Consider the following 17,642-nt stretch of genomic DNA (forward strand, 5'->3'; position numbering starts at 1 on the left):
TTTCATTGTTGCGAGTTGTTTCCTATCCTGTAATTAGTTATGAGCTTATAATTGGTCCCCTGTTATTTTGCTAATTCTATGCACGATTCCCCACGTGACCTATCTCCTCAGTGTTACCGCCAGCTATCTTTTGCTTTATTTGCAGATAAGAGGACGACCCTTTTCAGTTGTGCTTTTTTTCGTAAACGAATCGTCTATCTGTGAATGTAAAGCGTAATGTTTTATCTGTTGAACTAATGAGAGCCCTGCTAAGCTTTCGCTTTATTTCGACTACCTTTATCACTGTCACCAGCTACCATTACTGATACGACTGAGCCGTGTAATGTAACCTAGAAAAAAAAACAAGCCATCTCAATAATAACACAATACCATAGGGTAGAAATAGTTTTTTTTGTTTTTAATTCATTGGTTACGTTATTGTTCTGTTTTAACGATTTCGTTGTACATGTTCGTGTGCTTTCTAGTTAGGCGATGTTATCTGTATAACAATATATAGCTATTTAAAAGTCATATATTAAACATCTATCTAAAAGAGCCGAGCGTTGCAGATGGCCACACCTTCTTCTTCCGCCTCGAACGTTTGCTGTTCGTGTTTTCGCGCCAACGAACTCGAAGAGGTATTATACAATAGCTTGCAACGCAATCAATAAAACAAGAAAAAGCACATAAATTACGTCAGATTTAACGATACACAAATAATGATATCTTCGCTAGTAACTAACGCAGATACGATCTGTAGTGAAAAGTATTGTCTATGTCAATTTAGGCTAACGGCTTTCTCATCAGATTGCTATCCCCCATCATTTGTCTGCTGCTGATGGTGATCGATAAATGGGGGGGACTTTTTGTGCGCCAACTGCGGCGCATATGAGAAAAGGAATACGTTGACCCAAGGACACGAGGCTGGTTTTTTGTCTTTATTGTGGGCACAGAATGCACGAAGTCGAAATCCACGCCAACAGTTTGCCAGCCTTGGGAATACGGCAGAGAAAAAAACGGATGTTCGGTGTAAACCGTATTCTTTTTTGCCCAACATTTTGAGAAACAGACATATTTTGTGTTTGTCCATGTATTTTTGTGGCACATTGCGCTTAGAATGTGAGGTAATTTCATGTGAAGAATTGATTCACTTCCTTCCAAATCTATTAGCACAAGTCCTATCGATCGGTCCTTATTGCTGACCGGCTGTGAATTATTTTATATGATTACTTGTCGTCGCATGTGTTTCTTTTAAGCGTTAATTTTTGGTTGTCTATAATCTAGACCTTATTTCTATATAGAGTCGTTGTACGTGAATGTTATAAATACAGTCGGAATACCTAACTATAAGGATCTATTACGTGTCTATGTACTCACGCCCAGTTTTGCATGAGATACTGAACTTCCGACAAAATATAATACGTTACTGGCTTGAAGCTGTGTTGTGAACCGTTTCAAATCTGGATATCTAAATGGTCTAAGATGTTTAGCGATAGGTGACACTTAGCGACGGCCAGAGCTTTCAATAATCGCGAACCTTCTACGCCTGTTGGCCAACAATATATGAGGGCCGAATTCTGTTCATTCAGGTTTAATATGCGTTTACTCTATATGCACTGTCTGATCATATGTTTTCGTTTCGTGCAATAGTGTTTGCGCTCGCACCTGTCTTAAGAATTAGATATACCATAGCGTACATGAAGTACTGTTATTAGCTTCAAGCGACTCCAGCGCCATACATGTATCCCTCAGGATAGTTAAGCTGTCCTAAACATACAACAAGGGCTATAGTGCGAATCATCATTTGAAGTGAACTATGCATCGGAATAATTTCGAAATTTTTTTACTATTATTAGAAATTATTGGACCGTAATCAGAATAGAAAAGTTGGCCGAGATATCTCGAGCAAGTTCTCTATTGCAGTTACTCAATTCCGCTTTTACCTTTGAAATGAGCTCTCCAAGTGATTTTCAACAGTTTATTAGTACATACAGTATCCTAGGTCTGGGTGCCGTTTTATACTCTCTGTACAACAGCTTTCAACTTTAACCGATCTTCGTTTTCGATCCTACGTTCGTTATCGATACGTACAGCATCAGTGTTGCGGTATTTTTGTTTATGTATGTGTATGTGTATGTTATGTTACAATTAGGAGCCACACAATCGGTGATGAGGTAGCGCCTAACATTGTCGAAATATATGTGGTAATCAGAGCAGTCTGTCCTCCCTTTTTCTTTTTCTTAACCCCTGCGTTGTCTTATCAACTCGTTCGTTATTTTCACGGCTTACGACCAACTTCACTACATATACCATATTGCGCATTCTATATGACGCTCCCTTGTGATCAGCCTGAGATCCGAAGAGAAAAGTCGTGCGGGAGGTTCAGGGAAATTTGCGCGTGGATTCTTCCAACCTCCGTGAGTCACGAAGTGACGCAACCTTTCCAGGCGAACGAGGAGAGCATCTGTCACCGGGCAGATAACCCGGACCCAGTGCTGTTCACCTTCGGAGCCAAACACATGTTTGCACCCAAGAAGAAAATGTGTCTACGAATCTTCGACTCGGAATGGTCATCGAAGACATCTTTGGACGCAGTTGGCCAGTCGGGAACGTTGATGGCGAAGAGCGCCAAGAAGGATCAAATATATCCGGTAAGTATTTACTAAAAATAGTCCATGGGTAGAAAAGTAGCTTATAGCTTACGGATAGGGCCAGCTGGCGGGGTGACGCACATTTCAAATTTACGCGCAGTCATTTAGGTAAAAATTTATCGTCCGAATTGATTCTAGGAAGTCGCTTCGGTAGCTTTAGGAATAACGTACTACGAAACGAAACCGTGTTATTTCAGCTGAGCGTGAGCATTTCACTGAGCTCAACGACTTTGACTCGAATCGTAACGTTCACGCCCTTTTATATGGTAATGAACAATTCGAAGTTCGGCACCATCGAGGTTAAAGAGAACACTGAAGGGGCACCATGGCTAAAAGTCGAGAATAAGCAATGTATTCCCTTATGGCCGACCGTAGTTGCTAAACTCGAACTGGTGGTCAGGTACGCTCACACCAATGAGGTCACTGTGCCCTTTTCTATTAAGGAAAGCAGCTCCGTCCTGCTTAGGCTCGACAACAAGGTACGTGTTATGCGAATTAACTACTCGTCCCTGGTCATATATTTTGGCAACATTCTTAGAAGTCACTGGTTGTAAAATCAAATAAAGGTATCCTGCAAATTCACATGTTGAACCCGGATATGAAGGACGTGAATGAACCTTTTTTCGCTAGTACTGTAAACAGGACGCTAGACATGCTTAACGTAATCAGATCGTATACGTTTGGTGTATGATGAACAACAACAACAACAACAACAACAACAATAATAATAATAACGATGATGTAGTATGGAGGTCTTTTCATGACGTGTCAAGTCGAAGATAGCGCGACCGTCGTTTCGTTTTCCGAGTACGAACAGGGCCTTTCCGCTGTGCTCCTTGTCAACGACACGGATGAAAACGTATACGTGAAACAGATGTATACCGGCGCTTCGGCCCAGTGTGTGCAAGTGGGCCATTCGGTTCACTATGCGTGGGAAGACCCCACAGAAAACCGTCAGATTTGTTGCTGGGTCAGCGAGCACGACGTCTGCAAAATCGGCCCGTTAACGGTTTGTACCAATTGATATGAATGAATGAATGAACAAATAGGTCAGACTCATTGGAAATATGCTGCGCGTGCGGTACGTAGCGTATTGGCTATGTATTTTTCTAGCTAAAGGTACACTTTGATTATGATAGCTTTCCATTTCCATTCCACTAAGCGTGGCTTGTAATAATCAAGGGACATGGCGTTATCGTTTCTCTTAGGATGCCAACGGAGTCATTCAGCTTCCAAACAACAAAGTACTCTACTGGGGTTCATTTCTCGATGGTAAACAACGCGTCTTATACTTCTGCAATGACAAGCATCATTTCACACGAATCGAGCGGGTCGGTGCTTTGGAACGCTGCACAATGGAGCTTGAGGTCGAATTTCATGGAATGGGCATTTCGCTTGTTGATGATGATCCTATACGGCGAGAAATCGTTTACTTATCTGTTACGGGATCTGGAGCGCACTGGGAATCGCGGCCGAAACACAAGCAAAAGTACAAAACTCTTAGTACGGACCTTTCTACCCAGGTGAGACTCATTCGCATGTACTCTACGGTGTCAGTAAGTGTACAGTCATTGGCGAAAGCAGAAATCTCAATAGTAATAATTCATCAGAATAAACATCATCTGGAATAGTTTCTATCACAACAAGGGTGTCCTACCATGAGCAGCAAGTGATTCTGGTTTCGATTATGGATTGCAGCTCGAGGTCGAGTACCAGAAATACCTGAACATTGTCAAAGCTGTCGGACAAGAAACCATCTCGTCTGCAGTGAAAATCGGCAAATACCGGGTAGATTTCAATGAGATGGAAATCATAGCACCGGAATCGAAAGCGCTCCGCCGTACCAATCGACCAGGTCTGTGGCTGCTGGTCCGAATGACTGAAAACCAGAAAGCCCTCCACCTCAAAATCCACCGAATTCAGACCGACAACCAAATCCGTGACTGCCAATTTCCTGTTATCCTGTCGCCAGTCGTTTATAAGCGATCGGTTGGCGAACAGAAACTTGCAAAACCATTTATCGAGATGTCGTTCATCATGCGACAGTTCGCTGGCAGTAACCTTCGCCAAGTCAAATACTGTAAATTACTCATACAAGAATTTGCCATTCGTATCGATATGTGCTTCGTAAACTCGCTCCTCGCGTTCACTACGCTTTCCGAGAAGAAGACAGGCTATGTAAGTGCTAGATATGGAGTTCATATGCCAGCTATATATAGCTTTGCCGTAGGAACACATGCCAATGGCACCGACATTCAGAAAACAGACGAATGTGCACTATATGCTTTACGCTACGCACACGGTACAGAGTAGATGTTACCGCCATAGTTGTCCTCTACATCTACAGCTTATTATTATACTTCAAATCAATACTATGCTCGAATTATTTTCCGAGCTTTTACTATGATAGCTTTGTTGTCTATGCAGGCCGAACTAATAGAGCGCGATATGGTTGTCGCGAAGACACCTTTGAGGGAGATTGCCTCGGTGCACGCCGTACAAGGACAGCGTGACTACATCGACTTCTTACATCTCTCGCCTATGAAGATCCACTTGTCGTTCTCCATGCAAGCCGGAGGATCGGCACCACCACCGCCAGAGGGCGCTTTTTCAGGCGTGAAATTATTGTTGAAGAGCTTCGGTTTCAATCTCGCTGACATCCAGGGGGCCATACTGAAACTGGACTATTTCGAGCGCAAAAATGACTTCCTTACGATAAGTCAGCTCGTTGGGGACGTTACGTCCCACTACACGAAGCAGGCGCTCAAGCAGTTCTACGTCGTCATTCTTGGACTCGACGTTATGGGTAACCCTGTCGGTCTCCTGATGGGTATCACGACAGGAGTGGGAGACCTATTCTACGAACCCCTGCAGGGCGCCATCCAAGGACCCGAGGAGTTCATCGCAGGTCTTGCTCAAGGTAAATTTGGTGCAGCATATGGCGTAGACAAGAGCTTTAAAGATATAAACATGGGCAACGATGCCTGTGGCATAGTAGGGATTAGAATTAGATTACAGATAGCCACTGTAATGATACTAAAGTTTGCCAAAACTAACAACGAGCTTATTCTTTGTTATATAAAGTAATACTATTAATAACAATAGTCAAATCAAATTGAAAAAATCAAGCCACCTTGGCTGGCCGTAATCAAATACTTCGTAAAAAATAATCAACAGTACATAGTTTTACAAGAGCATATAGAACCATTAAAAGACGTGCTATGGGTTATACAAGCCTTGTTAAGTGTATCCGCTAAATCTAAAAGATTTGCTATATGACGATACCAGGCATCAACAGGCGGTATGGTGTATCTATCACAACTTCCTTCGTATCTGGAGTACCTACGTGTATCGCCAGGCTTGCAAAAACCTAATATGTTGAAGAATGTCCTCCTGCGGCAAGGCGAATGACGATATGTCTATTGGCTGGTTCCTGCGTTTCTGCTCATTGTTCCTCGTCGCACCCGAAGCGAAACAATTCCTATCGCTTTTTTTGGAAAAAGTTTTTGATAGATTTTTGCTCAGATTTCAGGTTACCACTACAGATCCCAGTACTCTTTTGAGGAAAAAGGCTTTGATGCGATTCAATTATTCGAGCTTACTGACTGTAAGACTGCGTATCTCTTACGTCGCGATCGAAGCAGTTTCGAGGGTAAATGAACTGAGGGCTGTTGCGAGGAGGTAAGGGATAGGAATATATAGTCGCCTGTGCAACCGGTACTGTCTTTTCACATTTTTCGTTGACGCGCGGTAACTACTGCCATTCGCGAAGAAGAGGAAACTCTCGTACATAAACCGGGTAACACAGGCAAGAGGCTACCTCGGTAAGGGGCGAGGTACTAGAGGCCGCTGTCCTGTTTCTCGCTCGAACTCCTTCGCCTTTGTCTTGGTCAGGTTTACGGTCAGTCATAGATTTCTGAGTGCCACCTTTAGGCATGCAAGAGTTGACCACACTTGAGGTTACACCTTCACCTGTACATGACTTAATTGTCCGCATGTAAGATGACTTGGGACTAATTTCCTTAACCCCTGTATTTGACCAGCAAGATTCTTCGGCAAGATAAACTGTGAAAGGTGGATATTCGGACATTTCGTTATGAATGGTTATCCTGTTGTCCTGTATAATCGCAGCGAAAAGGTTGAGCACATTTATGGGGATAGCTATTTCGGCCATTATGCGTAACTTCGTTCCTGGGCGCCTTGAGGTTGACGAACACCGCGAATAGCGTATTGGGCGACCTAAGCAGTGCCCTTTGCCGTCAACCATCAAGGCCTTTCACGGCGCTTCTCAAAAGCGTCCCTTCTGGAGCTCACGTTATTCTGTTGGAATGGCGTGCGCGCTTTCTCTAAGTGGCTGTTCAACAAACGTTTTTTTAGTTTTTTCGCCATAGTGATAACTTATATATTAATAAGGGAACTTTTACCTATTTTTAAGAAATAATAGATGAGAACAAATAACTTCACCACAATTTCTTCAGCATTGGTTTTTGATAATGATTAGATAGTTGCTTCAGGAGTTTACATGTCATTTGTCCAAAGCTTTCTATTTCTTTTTTAACGCTTTTCTTTATGGCACTCTGTATATTTTTCTATTTCCAGGAGTTTGCAGTTTAATCGGACATACTGTGGGAGGAGCAGCTGATGCAATGAGTAAAATCACGGGGGCGGTCGGTAAAGGCGTCGCCGCTCTCACTATGGATGAAGAGTACCAGAAGAAGCGCCGACTGGAGAAAAACAAACGACCGCAGGACATTACCGAAGGTATCGCCCAGAGCGGAAAGGACCTGGTGATGGGTTTCTACGACGGAGTGACGGGCGTCGTAACCAAACCGCTCGAGGGAGCGCGGGAAGATGGCGTCACCGGCTTCATGAAGGGTATGGGGAAGGGCATTATCGGAGTAGTTGCCCGACCTGCATCTGGAGTAGTCGATTTTGCTAGTGGGACATTTGCGTCTGTCAAAAGGTAAGCAGCATGTCCATGATCTTGATAGGTAAAGAAGCTTGCATTAGCTGACTAGTGATTTACAAGGTGTGTACTCTAACTTATGTATTATCCCTGAAACAGTTTAGCGACCCGAGGATTTACGCTTTGCTTCTATGAATTACTGATCTTGAAGTACCTTGACATTCTATGTAGTTAAACTGAACGAAAGCTGCAATTTGTTGCTAACAAGTGCAATACGATCTTTCTTAAATGCTAACGGCAATTTCGATTGATTCGTCGGGTTGTTTTTCCTCATATCAGAGCAACAGAGTTAGAGGACGTGGCTGTGCCCGTGCGACCTCCACGGCTAATCCGCTCGGGCGGAGTGGTATCGGCGTATAATCGTATGGAAGCTGAAGGTCATCAGCTTCTACAAGAAGTCGAAAATGGAAAATACGCTACCTCCGACGCCTATATAACGCATTTGCGCGTCTGTAGCGACGGACAAAGCTTCGTCATACTCACGAATCAGTAAGCGCAGTCATTTGTTTATCCTTTAATGAAGCTTTTTTTCGCGCCTACCTAGCACTTCTAGCGTAACCAGGTCCTTTGTATAAGGAGTGGTGGCAATTTTTGTTACTTTAATTTTGGATGCAACGTATAGACTACTTTGTATTCAAGGACTTTCAGACAATAAGATATAAGCATTGCCTTAGCTTTCGTGTGTCCTTAGGGGTACACAAACAGATGGGCAAACGGGTCCCACAAAACAATCATCTAGTGTTTCCCAAATACCATTCTTTACAGCTATATATAAACTCAACGATTATGTCTCCAATAACAAGGCGCGGATGCGTCTGGCAAGATAGGGCTTGGCTTATTGAGTTGTCCAGCGTTGCATATGCAAATCTTTGTCTGCTGCGTCGAGGTTTATACAAACTGCGAATGAGAGGAAGCCACTCACCTCTTATATGAAGTAAACAAGTATTTCCCTGACCGACCCTTGGCCTGGAGTGCTTCATAGTTTTCTGGGTCTGAATTTATATAATAGGTGTGTTCAGTCAACTAAAAACTACGTAACCTTTTCAAGGGACGAATCAGAGAACAGTGAGGCACATATTAAAAATAAATGTGAAGAAAATCCCCCGCAAGGTTTGGTGGGGTCCTGTGTGAGAAGATGGGTCAGCCAGTGCAGAAAGTTTAAAACATAGCTAAATGGACGCTCAGTCGGCCCACTGGAGTGAGTGAGAGATAAAAAAAGAATCTTCTCAGGGCAAAAGAAGTTGGTGAGGAATTTGTGCTGTTTTTAGCGCCGGTTCCAAGTTGTTTGTATTGTACAGGGGGCTGATGTTTCTACGTTCTGAATCTGTACGCGATATATCGTTCACGTATCCACCCTGAATCCCTTTATTATGAATTGTTTACTAGCAACGATGTCCTAGAAACTGTTTCTTGTATACTACGGTAATAGTCCTACGTGCCTTTTTCAGTATTTATCGAGGTGCTAGCTTCATGTGCGAATTCAGCGCCATGCTCACCTGTATTGTCATTATAAACAAAACTAGTCACGTATTTTCTCTCGCCTGTAAGTAAAATTTCCACCCAGTTTTCCGCGAGTGCCTTATAGACTAAAACCTTTTCGTTTAGACTACATCTATTCCTGTTTTTTTCAGGTACTGGGTTGATCATTTTCAAATTATTAATTTCTCCTGTCAATGCATTGTAACTGTTCATGACTGCGAATAAATCGACTCCCTTATTATCTCTTCGGTGTTACGCGAGAAGTAAATTAACAGGATCAGTTTGATTTTCGGCTCGACATCGCTAAGTTTAGATTGCTTTTTTTGTAGACGGGTCCTATTTGTGGAAAAGGGCGACATCTTCGGTCATTGGAACTGCGAATGGGAATACACGTGGGATCAAATTCGGCCCCCAGTTTCCTGCAATGAGGGTGTCAAACTTCTACTGAAGGAGCCCAAGAGAAAGGGACTCTTTCAGGCTAAGGAGAATGGTAAAATCATCAACTTACCCAACGTCCAGATCATAGAGGTACGTTTAGTCACGTATAGACAGAGACACGCAAACGCATATTCCTCGACACCAATTGTCGTTTAATTAACTATTTCAAATGCTTGTGAAAAAAACGCTTATTTCTTACTTTTATTTTACTATGTATTTGTATTATTATGAATATGTATATTTAAAAAAATCATTCATTTCGGTAAACTACATCCTCAGTGAAGAGGTAGAACTACGTTGTGTTCTCTCCAATAGAGTCATTTTTTTCTGCAATTGCAGTGGCTTTGCGAACAGATCACCAGGGCGATGAGTAAGAATGCTTAAGGCATAGGGCAGAAAACGCTATGCGCTGTTAAGCTGTGCAAATAGGCTGTGAGTCAGGCGGCTGGCTATATGACCGCTGTGCCTCACAGACGCAATTACGGCAATCACTCACGTCTTTTCTGTGCAGTCATTGCTCACACGCCGATGTAGCGTCCACAAACATTGGGTCAATGCTAGATCGTGTTCAAGTTTTTTTCCGCTTCGTGGGTGTATGTTCATTCAGCAACAGGAGCTTCCCGCTTTTTTGTACTGAAAGCGGTAACAACGAGCTACGTCATCAGCGTGCTATCTCGAAGAAACGAAAAAAGCCCCGCATAATTAGCATATGTTACCGCCGTGATAGCACATTACTACATACGTGCATATTTTATTGGTACTATTTTTATTATGATACGTTAGGTATCGATGAGCGTGTTTGTCTTCGTTTTATAATGCTGTAGTGATTATAATGCCAGCGATGAATGGACAATTTCACTCTTAATGGCCATTGCTACTATGAGTTTGAAAGGGGCAACTTGTTATTGCAGTAACTCTGCCTCATAATACTGACGTTACCGTCTAGTAACGCAGGTGGGAAAAACAGTAGTACATGGAGGCAAGGAGGCTGTAAGTGAAAATGGCCTTGTGTAGTTGATAAGTGACAAGTTAAATAAAATAGGTTCGATATCGTCTCCGAACAACAGTATGCATGGATTGTTCGTGTTTTGCTATGTGCCATACCCTATCTGACCAGATCCGTATTATCGTTAGGACGACCTCAAATGTTTGTTCGTGCGTTCAGTTAGAATACTGTTGACTGACTTTTAGTCGTGATAATGTCTAACGGCAATAGCGTCAAATAAGTACAACTAGGATAAAAAAAAAAAACAGCATACATTTCAGTCATAGCAGTCACTATGTTAATGGTATTTTTTTAAACGTATTTTTCTATGACGTGCACAATGCTGCACACAAGCGAGTCCAATACTTAAATTCCTCCGAAGCCCAATGAGGGTTGTGTCTCCCAATCACAGGTTATTAGCTTCGTAAATATAAAGCGCGATGAAAGAGACCATCATACGAAGGGACGTCAAGCAGTATGCGGTGTAAAATAACCCATGTGTCTTAGTTGTCCTAGCTGGGGACGCGATTCAGCCGTTACTCTTAAATCAATAGAAGAGCGCGTTGGAATAGTGGCGATCTGCAATATGCCGGTGAGGAAGTAATGAAGCTGACGAAGAACACGACAAAGCGAAGGAATGATGGAAACGTACATCGTTTACGCATGTAAAAACAATGGTGTCATGAAGAATATGTTAATTGAAGCACGTGTGTTGTAAGTGACAAGTTTCTACGGCCCAAACACCATAAGTCAGAAATACGGAAAATTAATGTTAATGGTTTTGCTGGAGAATAGAACACTGCTCCATAGACGACATTTTTTGCGAGCAGTGTATTAACATGAAGCTGCAATTTTGTGTTCTGCTAAGCGAGGAGGACAGCTAGTTCTGTACGATTTTTTTTTGGTAACTACAAGATCTGGGTCTTTATCCATGGCTTTGATTACTTACGTTACAAGGGGTTTTTGTTTTTTTTTTTTTACCTATTCGTTGCGATTTCTCGACTATGCTACGATGCTGATGAACATTTATTGCAAAATAAACATGCTGGTTATCGTTATGGATGCAGTAGTATGCGTCAGTTTGGCGACCATGCTACATGAACATTGCGAAATATACATAAACATATATATGCACTAATTTTAAAGACAGTACACACGATGCTACTAAATAGAATCTCTGATTGAGATTTATTCAAGCCGTATTTATTAGGTCAGCTGACTTCTAACGGGAAAAAAGAGACGTAACTAGATTGTTAAGGAATAAAAGCTCAGCTGTACGGTACTTTAATCGGGACAGCAATTGATACAACCCCACTAAACACATAAGCAGTTAGCGTAAGTCCTGCGTTGTTGTAAGGACGTCAAGAACATTTTGTCAGAGACGACTGTGTCGGTAACATTTCTGAGTCTTCAGTTCTGAGTTCAGGAGCACGAACGAAGATTCGGAAAGTTACATTAGTCAGATTGCGAACACATACAAAAAAACAGTCACCGGTGGCCACAAATCTAGACACACTATTGGTCCGTAGCTGCCTTAAACACATTCAAAATAAAACGTGTATATGCATGCATACATACATACATACATACATACGCATACGAAAGTGACTTGAGATGATTGTTATGTTATTCCGGTTACTACTTTTTATCACCTAAGTGGTAAGGAAAATGAATGATTTCAACACTGTTCTTAGACGAGAGCAGATGACTACGGCATGAAACGGAAAGACAAACGGTTGTATATTAACGACAGATTATGATGTTTTTTTTTTTTTTGCTTAAGAGCAGAAATGAGACGAAAAGATACACAATGTATAAAAAGTTGATTCAATAAAACATAATGGAGAAATAAAATCGGCTCTATCTTGACATCTGCTATCGTCTTAACTATTCCTATATGTGCCTAGCAATAAAAGGCTAAATGTTTTAGAGTCTACACCATCTAAATAAGTCATATTACAGTTACATTTTTCATATAGAAGTAAATCCGCGTCCTTGGTCCTTTTTCGCAGTTGTCGAATCTTCCTCCTAGTCTCCATAAATCCTCTTTTGTTAGTTAGCAGTGCAAGTATCGTTTGATTACGCGGCTTCGGATAGCGAACATGGCGTCCTCTATTCATAACATCGCTGTTGGATTCATAAGAATAAGCCAGGCAAAGCTATATAACAACGAAGACCCGAAGAGGATGCTTTTGGAGCCAGGTCACTACTAAAGGAGACCAATAAACGATACACTAGATCGTTTATTGGTGATTAAACTTAAAAATAGTATTTAATAATAATAAAGTACACAATTTCGCGCAGTGGTTGAAACGTATGAGTAATGAAGGTGAGCGTAGTTAACGTCTACTAAGATTGCATTTTTCAATCTTATACGGCTCAAAAGTTGATCAACCCTCTCGGCCTATCAAAGAGAGCCTTGTACAACCCAATAGATTTATTTCACAACTACTATTACGCGATGGTTCGCTCTAGAAAAGTGTTCCGTAGCACGTGAAATCTGACGTCGCGTATAATGAGCGTCAACGGTTCCGGTCCCGCACTGCCTACTTCGTCACTCGCGTAGGACGTCTGTGCATTCTCTATGAGGAAAGTAATGTCGACTGAATTAATTCTCTGGGACTAGAACGAAACTAACGTACTAGCTAACATGATAATGAAGAAAAATGTCGTAATTATGTTCACAAGAAAAATCTACGATAAGAAAATGTTGAAAAAGAGCATGGTCATGTAGAGGAATAGCGGAGCTGCGATTTGTACATTCGCTCAAATTCCAACAATTCAGTGTTTCCCTTTAAATATAAAGGAGAAATATTGTTAGGGACGCGTAAAATTGATGTTACAACTACAAAGTAGAGGGTCGTTACATGCACAAGGCACGTAACGACCCTCTACGTCACAAACGCACATTTGGTACTGATGCAGTGTTGACAAAAACTACAGCGCTTCACTACAAAACAATGGTCAGACTCGTTCTTGCGCTGTAGAAAAAACCTTTTTTAACAGCTTCACCTCGACGCAGCGCCAAACTGTCTCCTCCTTTAGTCTCCATTTTTGTTGGCTAACGTATTGTCAAAACATTGGATTTTTTTTACTTATAACGCTCGCTCACAAAAAGGTTTTATTTTGTGAATTCCGCATGACTTTTTCAGCTTTTAATATTGAAAACTTCTTTGTGTCCAAACCAAATAAAGGTAGCGTAATTTGGCAGAAACAATGGTTATGAGTATCGTTAGGCGCAAGTATAAAATCACTGGATCAATATAGTAATACAGTATCAACTAGAAATAAGTAAAGTTGATTGAAATGTCGCTTATTTAAAATTTTTATTTATTAAAAAATAAAAGAAACCCCTTAGAAAAAGTAACCAGATTTGTGTGAGATAAAGAACAAATATACCCGTATCTATGCTAAAGAATAAATAATCATATCCATATTCGCCCTGGTAATTTGGGTAGGACTCAACTCAATTTGGGTAGGGGCAAACACTAGTTTGCTAAGTTATCAAGCCGATTGATGTCCTCATAGATAGTTCGCTATGCGAAAAATTAAAACAGGCATTAAAACGAACAAAAAATATCGTTATCTGCTCATATTTAATAAATGGTAACTAAAAGCTGTATGGATGCCGTACGTAGATGGTACAATACAAACTTGGATGGCACAGTTCAACCAGACCGATCGAAGCTGGACGCTTTCATCATGTCGCCCCGGAACGTAAGATTGGGAGATTCCTGCTGCCCTTTTTCTCCCACTTTTTTTCTCGCGTTTACGACCTTCACCACATCGATTGGGCTAAATTTGAAACTGTGTACCTTTAGTGGGTTACTACCAGCACTGACCCAGTGGAATAATACTAGACTGACAAACTCGTAAAAATAATGAGTAGCGTTTTTTTTTTTATATACCGTATTGATTGCTAAGCATCGGCTCACAAGCTTGTTTGGGCAGAGCATTCAACCTAAAGGCGCCGAGCAGAAGAAAAGATTACACGATACCTAGATCGTACAAGGTTCAAGGTAGGATTGATCACCGCGTTATTCGTTCATTTTAAGATAAAAGTCATAACTATCTAACAAACATGGGCTAAATCTTTACCGAAACCGTTAACTAAATAGAAGGATAATACTATAGTTGGACTATTATATTTTGCGCTCAAATAATCACACAGGCGAACATGTGTGTCGTCCGCCAGCAGTTGAACCAAAGGATAACGGATATACTAATTAACTGCAATATGGTACCCATAAAACATATACGCAAGCTAATATTCGATCAACTCTCTGGCGACTCTCTAAAAAAATATTTTTTTTTTTTTATGTTGTCCGGATTTGTAATATTCAGTGCTTTAGGTTTTTCACAGTGATTTTTCATCTCAACGAGGAAAAATATACACAGGTTCTGAAATTGCCGATCGAAAGATCGAGTAGCTAGAGATATATTCCGTCTATGTGCCCGAATTTTTATTGGAAATTACATCTGAGAAATATGCGTTTCAGAGGTTTAATCTATAAACGAGCCGTCAAATCCGTGCGTGTCTTCGCATACGGTGTCGTCATGATTGAGCGCCGTTAAGCAATTTCGATTAGACTAACATTTTTTTTGGAGTTGAATATATGTAAACATTTCCTTGGCAAACAACTCATTTTCAACAATTTAATTCAAAGCGACACTTTTCGTTTAATTTCTATATTTTTCGTTTTTTTTTTTTAAGATTTTTTTTTGTAATTTGCAGTGTAGTAAAGCACGTGACCATTCGTGTCCTTATCGGCGTTTTCCCATAACTATTTCGCAATTCTTTTTGGCCGCGGCATCCCTCAGTGTCATTAGTTGCTTCAAGGATGATTAACTTTAATTTAAGAACAGTTGCTATCCAGCAGTACTTTCTATATTTTAAGTTTGACGTCCGGCGTCACCATTAGGAAACCCATCAGACGGCTGGTCCCCGGCACAAAGTGAAGTGTGTCTAGTCTGGCTCCATACATAGGCCACAACATGTCCCTCAGATTAGCAGGTATGTCTCCACGATATCCTAGTGAGTGTACGGAAATACTGAACTGACAAAAAGTGCACGAGCTAAGCAGAATAAGCATCACGTTATATCGTATTCGCTATGGGGGGGGGCTCATCGGCCAATGCTGTCAAACGTTGGCCCGCCCGTGTTAGCTTGAAGTTTAATCGAAATACGCGTTAGCCGGAAGTCACTCATATATTTGTCATCTGATGGTATTATTTGAAAAATAGTAAACGTAATTATGCACGATATTTGTATGGGAAAATTATTACAGCATAGGGTTAAGTCGCCGAGGAATTGTTGTGCAGCATATTTTTTTCTTATTGATAATGGTCTTTTGAGTTCATATGTTTTTAGCGATGCAAAAATGAGCTAAAATCTTATAATCCGAGCTGAAACATTAAATAAACATGTGTTCTATAAGGAACATAGTAATACGAAAGAGCTTTTACCATTCGCGCTTTCGGCCTTCATGACTTTAAGGAAACTGCTACTTGAAGCGGACATCGGTAACACTATCGTCGGCCGTCCTGTTAGACCACATATTAGCTCTCAGCTATATAATCGTTGTTCCTAACTAGCGTACTGTAAATTCAACGCTCCAAGGGACGTATCGGACACATCGTAGATCGTAATCGCAGGTCTCGATTTAACTTTATTCGGGAGATTTGTGTTCGAACCTTAGCAGGTCCTCGCCGAAGATCTAGCACAGATGTATAGGGAGCATGTTTAATAAACAACAGTTATCAGATTCATAACTTGCTATTCTAATTTCGACTCACTATGACACAAAGCTATTTTTGTGCTCAAGGTATGTTCCAAACATCAAAGTCGAGGTTTATTTCTACTGAACTTAAAATACGACGAGTTTGTCTGCCGGCTAGCGTCGGGTCGTACGCTTCTATTTAACATGTATTGACAACATCTAATAATACTTCACGACTGATCGGGGAACAGTGGTTTGATTGACCTTTTCACCTCGAATACCTTCGTGTATGTTATGTGTGGGCTAACGACAGTTTGTTTTCCCTCTGGGATCTCCTGTACACAGTGACGCCTTCGAAACTGATAATATCCATCAGATGCCTGTGAAAATAAGGCTGGAATCAAATACAATGGCATCGCGTTCCTAGCGTGTAGGCAGACAGTTTTCGATACGTCACGAATGTAGTGACGGCACTAGGTATCAAAGAATCAACCTTCTATATGTTCAGAGCGTCGATTTAGGTTATTTTATGTTGACTATGTAAATGAATAGAACATTTACTCGTTTATGAGTGGAAATGATTAGCCAACAATGATTACGGAACCTATCGAGTTGGAACACCGATAAAAGTTCGCACAGTTTTATCGGATCTTAACTTTAACAATGTTCACTTTAGTAATCCATACATTCGTGCAATTACACAAAAAAGTGTCAAATATGTCAGAACCTTTTGATCAACAGATCTGCCAGTGACTGCAAACCCACCGCATCGAACGATATGTTTTACGCACCTAGTTAGGCTCATACTGAGCTCATACGTGCTGAAACCTCATGCAGATGTTGGCGCAATACTCTATGGCTCCGATGAGCAGAAACTCCGATGAGGTGATGAGCAGAAACTACCAGTTCATGAGTCACGGCTCATAGTATAGTTTCAGGAGGCTTTATGACTTACCCCGTTGAGGTCCCATTGCTCTACTTGGAGATGGCCGACTTAACTCTGTCGATAGTTTGACGAGTTCGGAGCTGTGTCCGCTGTGTTCAGGATAACAGAAAAAAGCTTGGAGCTGTTGTAGTTACAAGAGAGTAACAGTTTCGCCAAACGATACTTTCATTTGCTTCTAATAAGCGACTAATCGTTGACTAATTACGATATATAAGGGCGCTTCACAAAAACTGTGCGTGCGACTTTAGAACCAACAACTCCTTACGTTTCTGGATCAGCTCATCGTATACATTTCCTAGTTAAACGTTCTAAACTCGGCAAACACATCGTATCGCTACGTCGCAGTTCAGCATTATCGCTCTCTTCCTAGTAGTATTAATAATAATAGTAATTTTGCTCTCACGAACCGCCACAGCCAGCTTCCCGCTCTCGTCTCTGATCTCTTCTTGCCGCTCCTGCTGCGGGTCGGCTCAGCGGT

The 17,642-nt window shown here is 41.3% G+C and overlaps 1 protein-coding gene and 1 long non-coding RNA gene across 2 annotated transcripts in view; one reads left to right on the plus strand and one right to left on the minus strand.

The window, feature by feature from the left end:
• The window catches only part of Vps13 (vacuolar protein sorting 13C), a gene marked incomplete at its 5' end in the record, with an annotated part of 47,709 nt that extends 35,342 nt beyond the window's left edge, over positions 1 to 12,367 (plus strand). Inside the window, 11 exon segments of the mRNA XM_022837195.2 lie at positions 549 to 617; positions 2,328 to 2,630; positions 2,828 to 3,109; positions 3,376 to 3,639; positions 3,839 to 4,153; positions 4,329 to 4,808; positions 5,058 to 5,550; positions 7,230 to 7,593; positions 7,876 to 8,085; positions 9,405 to 9,603; positions 9,853 to 12,367. Of these exon segments, the coding sequence (XP_022692930.1) occupies positions 549 to 617; positions 2,328 to 2,630; positions 2,828 to 3,109; positions 3,376 to 3,639; positions 3,839 to 4,153; positions 4,329 to 4,808; positions 5,058 to 5,550; positions 7,230 to 7,593; positions 7,876 to 8,085; positions 9,405 to 9,603; positions 9,853 to 9,897 (3,024 nt within the window). The 3' untranslated portion in view covers positions 9,898 to 12,367.
• Positions 11,459 to 17,561, minus strand: LOC111262727 (uncharacterized). The gene is made up of 2 exons (XR_015312027.1): positions 17,174 to 17,561; positions 11,459 to 16,598 (listed from the first exon to the last, which is right to left on the minus strand). It is a non-coding gene; the product is annotated as an uncharacterized LOC111262727 (long non-coding RNA).
• Positions 17,562 to 17,642: the final 81 nt, after the last annotated feature.

Source organism: Varroa jacobsoni, unplaced genomic scaffold (assembly GCF_002532875.2).
Source record: "Varroa jacobsoni isolate VJ856 unplaced genomic scaffold, vjacob_1.0 scaffold_694, whole genome shotgun sequence".
NCBI lineage: Eukaryota > Metazoa > Arthropoda > Arachnida > Mesostigmata > Varroidae > Varroa > Varroa jacobsoni.